Source organism: Habropoda laboriosa, unplaced genomic scaffold, assembly GCF_001263275.1.
Source record: "Habropoda laboriosa isolate 0110345459 unplaced genomic scaffold, ASM126327v1 scaffold210, whole genome shotgun sequence".
Lineage (NCBI taxonomy): Eukaryota > Metazoa > Arthropoda > Insecta > Hymenoptera > Apidae > Habropoda > Habropoda laboriosa.
Window position 1 is genome coordinate 193,493 of NW_017100373.1, and position 9,431 is coordinate 202,923.

The 9,431-nt window shown below is 36.4% G+C and overlaps 2 protein-coding genes across 2 annotated transcripts; one reads left to right on the top strand and one right to left on the bottom strand.

The window, feature by feature from the left end:
* Nucleotides 1-427: 427 nt before the first annotated feature.
* LOC108574898 (cyclin-dependent kinase 11B) lies at nucleotides 428-3,932 on the top strand. The gene is made up of 8 exons (XM_017937562.1): nucleotides 428-648; nucleotides 947-1,318; nucleotides 1,415-2,074; nucleotides 2,150-2,472; nucleotides 2,537-2,863; nucleotides 2,923-3,187; nucleotides 3,271-3,501; nucleotides 3,577-3,932. Exons 1-8 carry the CDS (start codon nucleotides 557-559, stop codon nucleotides 3,869-3,871), a joined length of 2,565 nt encoding a protein of 854 aa, XP_017793051.1. The 5' UTR covers nucleotides 428-556; the 3' UTR covers nucleotides 3,872-3,932.
* A 423-nt stretch (nucleotides 3,933-4,355) lies between these two features.
* LOC108574956 (pigment-dispersing hormone peptides) lies at nucleotides 4,356-4,730 on the bottom strand. The gene is made up of 2 exons (XM_017937631.1): nucleotides 4,605-4,730; nucleotides 4,356-4,481 (listed from the first exon to the last, which is right to left on the bottom strand). Exons 1-2 carry the CDS (start codon nucleotides 4,728-4,730, stop codon nucleotides 4,356-4,358), a joined length of 252 nt encoding a protein of 83 aa, XP_017793120.1.
* Between the last annotated feature and the right edge of the window lie 4,701 nt (nucleotides 4,731-9,431).

The window sequence follows — 9,431 nt, forward strand, 5'->3', positions numbered from 1 at the left end:
ACGAATGTAGTTACCGTCTTCGGGCAGGTATTCATGTACGAAAGTAGTTTCATTTATGTTGCATAAGGTTTCCTTACTAAGTTCCTACATTATTTATATAATATTTCGCAATCTCTTGTAGTATCATTAATTGTAATAAAAAATTTAAATAGTGGTAGAATATAGATTAAGAGCACATACTTAAGGGAAAATCGCTTTTTGTAAATTAGTTAAATAAGAATGCATCTTATTGCGTTGCAAGATATACTGGAATTTACCAACGGTTTGTGTTCAACTACAGAAAAGATTTAGAGACTGGACATGATGCAATACGTCTATGGTTGAATTACTATTTGTTTGTTTCTTCGTGAATTAACAAAGTGTGCGAGTACAAATGGAGAAAATATTGATAAGGATCAAGTTGCATTTTCCCACTGTATCTCGTAAAACAACGTGTTGCATATGAAGCGTTAATGTATTTTTCGTGAATCCGGTGAATGTTTGTGCTTCACTTTCCATTTATTCATAATTATGTACAGTATAATACCAATTAAAAGTGGATACATTAACTTATAATATGTCAGAAAGTAGACTTGACATGGATATTGATAATCAGAGCGAGGACGGAGAAATAAAGAAAAGCCCCTCGAAGGATATGGACGATTTTAGGTATCGAACAACACGATGCTTGATTTTAATTAACCTTCAAACTAATTGACTAATTTTACATTGTTTTATTTTGCTTTTCAGCTAATTTAAAAAAGTATATCGACACGTATAATACGTTAAAATATTACAATGATGTTCTTTCATTGCCGATCTTTTTCTCTAAATTAAATATGTCGCTTTCAGTGGCATAATGTACTTCTTTTTTTTACATTAACCTAATTAAAAAAAATTCATCTGTTCTAACAAATCACTTTTGTGTGCTTAAGCATTAGCCGTTTTGAGAAAAGTATACTTAAAGCTTTTCAGAGGAGGATGGTGGAGATACAGCTGATTCTCTGGATATAAAGCCACCACAGGCTGTTGTCCGTCATCACAAGTCTAATTCATCCAGAAGAAGAGATAAACACGGTGACAGAAGAGATCGTAGGGAAGATAAGGAAAGAAAGTCAAGACATCATGATCGTGGAGAGGATAGACACAGGGATAAACACAGACACCGCAGACACACTGTTGATATTTTGGAAAGATCAGATCGTTCTGAAGGCTCAAAACGAGACAGGGAAAGACTGGAGAGATTAGAAAGAATGGAAAGTCACAGAGACAGGGAATCTAGACACGATAGGAAAGAAAGAAGTACAGGAGATCGTGTTTTGGAGGATCTAAGAGAAAGGTATAAAAGAATGTAGTATATTTTAAAAAACTTTCTATATTTTTAATATTTTTGTTAAATCATGCTTTTTTTTATCTTAAAATATCTAATTATCAGATTACTGGATAAAAGAAGAGAAAGACGAGAAGATTCACGAGATGTTCGCCGCGAAATTCGTATGGAAGATACTCGCGAATTACGCGATTCGCGCGAACGCAGAGAAATTCGATTGGAAGATATGCGAGAACGCCGTGAGATTCGAACCATCGAAGACGTAAGAGAACGTCGCGAATTTCGCATGGAAGAACACAGGCACATGAGAGTAATGGAAGAACAATACTCTGAAACAGAGTTAATGGAACGACCGGAGAGAAGCGAGAAACGCCACAAGAGATCACACAAGCATGATCGTCTTCGCGAGAGGGACAGAGAAAAAGCAGAACGCGAGAAAGAGCACAGAGAAAAACAATTGCGCGAAGCGATGGAAATTGTTACCGAGGAACCTGATGACATGGAGATCAACGAGATGCCAATACAACCAAAGGACCCCAAAGAGATGACTGAACAGGAACTTAGAAAAGAGAGATTATTAGAAGCTGATAGAGAAATGGCCAGAAGGAAAGAAGTCTCTAGATTGGAGTTAGAAGCACGACGAATGAAACGTGGAGAGAAACGACCATTGAGTCCAGACAATAATCAAGATCCGTCTGTCGTCGAATTATCGGATGAGAGTCCTAGTCCTGTTCATTCGGACGAAGTTCGTTCTAAATCTGTCGAGTATGGATTATATTAAGCTATAAATATTCTTGTATTTAATTTTTTATTTTTTATTTGTTGATTATTTATTTGCAGATCTAGACATTCCTCTGATGGTCAAAGAAGTATACGTGAAAGATCTTCAGATAGACATTCTTCCGATTCGTCTGAATCTAGTAGCGATGATGACGATGAATCGAACGATTCGAATAAAGGTTCCAACGCTGATTCTAACGATGGTTCCGATTACAATAATCCAAGTCCCTTATCTGTCGATCGGTTGGCTAAGTCTGATCATTCTGATGGAGAATCGCCTGGACATGTTGATTCCAATGGAGCCTCTAAAAATATGGAAGAAGAAGAAGAAAAGAAAGAAGAAGAGGAGCCTGAATTGCCACCATATTTACCAGCAATTCAAGGTACATAATCTAAGCATGTTTTACGTTTGATAATAATGTACCATTAAATCCTCTTGTGTTGCAGGGTGCAGAAGCGTAGAAGAATTTCAGTGTCTAAATCGCATCGAGGAAGGTACATACGGTGTAGTATACAGAGCACGTGACAAACGTACGGATGAAATTGTCGCTTTGAAGAGATTGAAAATGGAAAAAGAAAAAGAAGGTTTTCCAATTACCAGCCTTAGAGAAATAAATACTCTACTGAAGGCGCAGCATCCAAATATCGTTACCGTTCGAGAAATAGTTGTCGGTAGTAATATGGATAAAATATTCATCGTAATGGATTACGTGGAGCATGACTTGAAGTCATTAATGGAAACGATGAAACAAAAGAAGCAGGTTTTCATACCAGGTAAATATAAAGAAATTAAAAAATATAAAGCAGAGATATAAATATTTTTTTTTTCACAGGGGAGGTTAAATGTCTTATGCAACAATTATTACGGGCCGTCACACACCTGCACGACAATTGGATACTTCATCGCGATTTGAAAACATCCAATTTGTTGCTAAGTCATCGCGGCATCTTGAAGGTTGGTGATTTTGGTTTAGCGCGAGAATACGGTTCACCTCTGAGACAATATACACCGATTGTTGTAACACTTTGGTACAGAGCTCCTGAATTGCTACTGAGTGGGAAAGAATATAGTACTCCCATTGATATGTGGTCAGTGGGGTAAGAAGAAACAAGATTGAAAAATCAGCAATACTTTCTTCATTCATCTATAGCAGAATTACTAATGAACACATTTTTTACAGATGTATCTTCGCAGAATTATTAAGAATGGAAGCATTGTTTCCAGGTAAATCTGAGATCGATCAATTAAATAGGATATTCAAGGAATTAGGTACGCCTAATGATCGGATATGGCCAGGATATAGTAAACTGCCGATGGTGCAGAAAATCCCATTCGCCCATTATCCAGTGAACAATTTGAGACAGCGTTTCAGCTTATCCTTATCAGATTTAGGCATCGAGTTATTAAACAAGTATGGTTTTTTGTGTAAAATGTATTTTTTTAAGTCGATATGGTTCTTTTGTATTATAGAAATAAATATTTGCAGATTCCTTACTTATGATCCTCAACAAAGAATATCAGCTGAAGATGCTCTGAAACACGGTTATTTTGCAGAGGCACCGTTGCCAATTGATCCTCAAATGTTCCCTACGTGGCCAGCTAAATCTGAGCTAGGTGTGAGGACAGCAAACGCTTCGCCAAAACCACCAAGCGGTGGAAAGGAATACAAGCAATTAGGAGATGGTGACGATGCTGATTTAAGTAACTCCGGGTTTCACATGGGCCTCACAGAGGGTGGGCGGCAACCACCTGTCGGTGGTGGTTTCCATTTAAAGTTTTAAAATATGTACGACGAATTCTGCATGATAAAAGAGTGATTGCTTTTCTACGAAATAAACTTTGTATATAAATTTCAAAATACTTGGTGTTTTACATTTGGATTATATCGAAAAAAAAAATAAATATACAATTAAAGGACGGCACAAGTTTCATAAAAGAAAAAAAGACAGTTGTACAATCATTTTCAAGAAATTTATGTTTATCATTGACTACACTGAATCTCACTATTTTATCAGATGATTTTCTTTTGAAAGTACTTCATTTTATTTTCTGTAATAGCCTAAGATACTTGTTTCAGCTACGAAAATATGAACGGTCAGAGAAAAAATGGTCACCGATGAAACGTATTCTTTTGTTAATTTTATTGAGTTCTGATGCATTAGAAGCTTGAAAGATTGAAATGTACAATGATAAATAAAGTAGCTCCATCAGCAGTGAACTAGATGAAATATATCATTTTTAACACGGTTTTTTCCAAGCCAAGTCTTACTTTCCAGCGTTGTTCATGTTTTTCGGTAAGCCCAGTAGCGAGTTTATCAGTTCAGAGTTGCGTTTAGGATGGCACAGGCATGGTGGTAATAACATTAGCCTTGCGGACTGTAAATCGTTATTCTGAAAACAGATTTCACACATTTAGTAGGATCATTAAGAAGAAGCAAACTTTTTCACTTTTGACTAGTATTTATTTCTTTACACCAAAATTTTTATACTTATTTATATTATACACAGTTTTACCAATTCTCTGCCGTAAGAGAAGTTCGGTCCTATCAGATTTCTCTCGAAGTCCTCCATTGCACCCAATGTCCCGAATATGATACCCAGTATTGCAATGAAAAGTAATGCATACTTCATTGATGCCATGTCTCGCTTGAAAAAAAATCACACGCACATTAGCACGAATAATTTGTATTTATTACAAATAAATGAACGTTCGTTTAAACAATTACCTATTTTACTTGGTGAATAAACTATTGGTAGCTGCAACCACTGTTTCTCTTAGACGCTTTAAATGGAAGTGCACTACCAGTCTCGGGCTGCGACACTTTTATACGAGTGGTGTCCGTGGGGGATGAAATCTGGCCACGACAGATAGATCTGTGAACGACAGCTATGTCCCTGGGGAAACATCGAAGAAAATTTCCTTTATTCTTTTCTTAAATTATTACGTAAACCTGTATTGCCATGGACAGTTTTTATCTATCAACTAACTGAATAATCTAATATATCTACATTTTTTTCCTTTTTCCATAATGGATGATATTTTTCCATACGTCCTTTTTTACACTGTTCTGTCCTTTAGATTTATTTTTTTTCTAAAATGACCATTTTTTCCTTTATTTTGTGAATTGAATTAGTAAATTGAACATTGGCACACAACACATGGCCCCTATGGCCTATAGAAACATGAAACTGTTGCTTATGTCTCCCTGAACCTGATGTCCCCACTGAACGAGTATTTTCATTAGTGAACAATATGTGGATCTGTAAAAAAACCCAATTAAAAATCGAAACATTGAAAACATGCATTTATACTAAATGCAACTTTAACATGAATTGTATACAGTTTTATGAACTTTTCTAATTTGAACAATTTCTAATTTGTCCTTTACTTTTTCCAAAAAAATATGGTCATCGTAATCATAGCGTTCCATCGTACGATTCGAACAGCTCGAAAATTCTGGATTTTTCGAAATATATTTTCAGAAATATTTGCTATTTACGTTGACTCGTCATTTTCCCAAAGGTTTCCAAAATCGTATAATATATTCCTTTTCCAATAATAATGCCTCTAAAATATTTTTTCTTATCGAAATAAATTTAACATGTACGCGACGAAAGTAATAAGATTACAAGATGAATAAATAAATCAGTAGGACTAATGAGGCGTGTTGATATGCTCCCTTACCATGTTCACTATATTTGATGATACTCAAAGGTTCCTAAATCGTTCGGTGTTTCCTTTTTATTCATTCAAGAATATCCTCCGAAGACATCAACATCTTTTCTCGTTGAAATAAATTCAACGTATAGGTGTCGAAAGTGACAAGGAGGAATAAATAAATCAATAGAACCAACAAGAGTATCGGTGTGGTCGGATTAATATTCATTACTATCTATCGTCGCCTCTCGTTAGGTTGGCTGTGCCACGTATCGAAAGAGCAGATCAAAATCGAATAAGAGCCTCGTCAAAGGAGCTGGTGACCAAACGTTCACGGTGCATGAACGGTCCTTATTTGCTTTTACGACTTACGCTGTTCTTTAGTTAACGTCGTGATAACGCAACACGCACAATTTATGCATGCATTTGCGCCGCTCGATGACACTGCGGCTCTCAGCTATTCACCTTTACGCTTGTTTACAATGTGTTTTGCCTCTGGGCTCATTAACGATACTTCAACAAATTTTTCTCTTGCGCGCTCCTTCACTGGATATTTTCGAGATATCTCGTTCGATACTTTCTTGCAAATTATAAGGAAACTTTAGCTGGAAGAGCGCAATTAATTCTCGCAGAATAAAATTTCATCCTTTGCTTAGTCGCCATGTGGACATCGAATAAAACGTGTAAAGCAGCTTAACAAGTCATAATAATTATAAAGCAACAGGATTTATCAGGGGTATAGTTCCAGTAATTAAGGAGGATTGTATTTATTCATGAGACACCTACGCGCGAAGATGGAGAACGATAAATGACGAAGTTAGATTCGATATTCTTTCAACCGTTGGGGAGTAAGGAATAGGAGAAAGAATTGGAGGACAAAGAAAAAAAGAAGAGAAAATAAAAGAAAGGGGGAGAGCTTAGGGTGACGAGAATATATGCACGATAATCGAAACTTGGTGCTCTGGGATGAGTGTGGGTCACTAACCAGACAGCTGACTGTGAGGACTGGTGTGGTGGCCTTGATTTTTTCTCGAGACCTTTCAAACTTTACAGCACACAAGTGTCGTATCGATCATGTTACAGTTCGTTTTTATCGACATCAGAGTACATGTACTTTCATTGTACCTATTGTTGTTACACAGCTACTGACGGAATATATTTACTTCTTCAATTTCTCACTAGCAGTCGCTTTTATCGAATGACGTAATTGAAGGCAGATTATTTCTTCGTTACAAGAATCGTAACTTTCATTGACGGATGTTTCACCGTAGCTTTCCCAAGGATTCCACAACTCTCCAAAGCGTGTTGAATAAATCAGCTGGTTGTCTAAGTTGGGGAACACCCGAAACACCGTCCAAACGAAACAAGCGGTGTCGCCTTCCAAATTATCTATTGCTCTTGTGTTAATAGCTTTCTCGTGTACCTCTTTGCGGCAAAATATTAAATGGTCGCCTTAAGCTCTTTCGATGATGTACTAATGGCTAATGGTTTTCATACACGCTTGGCACAATGTATCATTCTATTGTGTCAAGGCTTACGAAGAATTGTCAGATCATCCTGAATTTTAATATCCTTCTGATCCCCTTTTTCCTCGATTTCTTATTTCTCATTCTGGCCACGGTTTTATGGTCATTACATTTCTACCTTGTGTTTTTTCTGCGTTTATTTTACAATCACATGATACGTCAAATGTCACATTTTAGCACCTCTAATAAACGAAAAGATGTTGAACATGCGCTGCCGGTACAAGATTAATGAAACCGCTACACTGCATACTGATAAGAGTATTACATGCAAGAATAGTTTACTGTCCAAAAAACAGAAATCGAAAACTTCTAACAGGCGGACGAGAAAAGAACGCTCTATCAGCGTCAAACGCGTGCCTGTCTAGCCGCGTGACTTAATTATGCATTCCGTTTATCCGTTAAAGCGCTTTAACAGGTTCTACGTACGAAAAACTCATACAACCTGTATCGAAATACATTCGACTTCCCGATGCCAATGAACTTCGAAGACCACGTTAATAATCTGTTCTATCTTGGCGCCGGTACAACAGAAACTGGATCTCTTGATCGATTCGGCGGAACTTAGGACAATTAATCGATTTACCATTATGTCATTTGAATACTTGTGTAACTTTTCTTCACTTTATATCCGCGTTTGCTTCTCCTGTCTAGTTTGTACGTTTCACTAAAGTTCCCGTTATTCATTTCAACCTGAAATAATCGCAAAACCGAACTCTCGATCAATTGTCCCCCGCGTAGGTGTAAATGATCTTTCAGTTAGGTTATCTGGTAATTTTTTTTATTATTTCTTTTTATTATTATTCGAGAGCAAACAAGTCGATCTCTCGAATTCTTCAATGGGACGAGTCCACCCTATCTTGTGCTGGTCATTTCGGGACTTTTTCTTCGTTAGGTTATAAATTTGTCGAGGTCCTTTGAGAGCCACCACTTTTTTAATGACTTCGTGGATAATATTTTTTTCACGGAGACTTTTACCTATTAAAAGTTCTTTTCCCGAAACTGTGTAGCCTAGATAGGTGAATCTGTGTATTCGAACGGGAGGAAGAAGCACTCTGAGGTTCCTCAAGGTGATCGTGCTTAGTTTATACGAAATATCTGTGACATGAAACGCTAAACAGAGAGTAAAAATGTGACTTTGAGTACTGTTTATAATATTTTAATATTTCAAACTGTGGTAATTAATCTTTTGCACACGGAACATTTTTTTATACGACCGACCAGCAACTCCAGCATACTTTTGCAGTAAAACTCCTCTGAACCGAAAGTGTTCTTTTAAAAAGAATAAATCATAAATGTTTATAATTTATTTATATATTTATGTATTTCACGTCACCGTAGCGTCGCCAGTGTAGTGCGAAGGGTGAATGTTGTTAATCGTTCCGAGTTTTATAAGTTGTTTTTAATTATAATTTCTGATTCACGTTGAAAATTGTTCGAATGAAAAAAAGTGCAATTGCATAGCCTGATAGTGGAAGAGTTTTCAGCATCATTGAGATACCGAAAGGACGATGAACATAGCATACGTAACGAAACGCATTATCCTAGGAGCACAGTATCATACTAATCAGTCCTTGCATGAAACGAAGCACTCTTGTATGGGATATTGGCCAGCCAGCAAGATATGATATCACTTCCGCTTGACCCTCAAATGATAATGTACTATCCTCGAGTTCAATTTGCGACAATAGGAATCATTCTATTCTTGTAATCCAGCGATACACTAACCAAGAATTCATGATTTCATCTTGAGATTTACCTATAGAGTTATCATGAACTAATCTATAAATTACTCGAAAATTCTCTCGTGTCTATAGATCACGCGATTAAGAAAATATTCTAGTTTACAACGAACATTGTGTCCATTTTTTAATCTAAATCACTCTGGTAGCGAATTCTTAAAACTATCTTACTAATGCTTAACCTTTACACAGTACAATTGTCTTACATACAGTGATTCCCACTAATATTCGGACACTCTTTAGAACAGTATAACTCTTTCAAAATTGAACCTAACGACTTGAGTTTTTTTTTTGTTTGAGAAATTAGAGGGATTAGTATACTAAATGACGTGTGCAAAAAATTTTGAAAAAGTTGCAATTTGTGGGAATCGCAAAGAAAATTGCAAAGCTTACTATTTACAACTTTTTTATCTGAGCT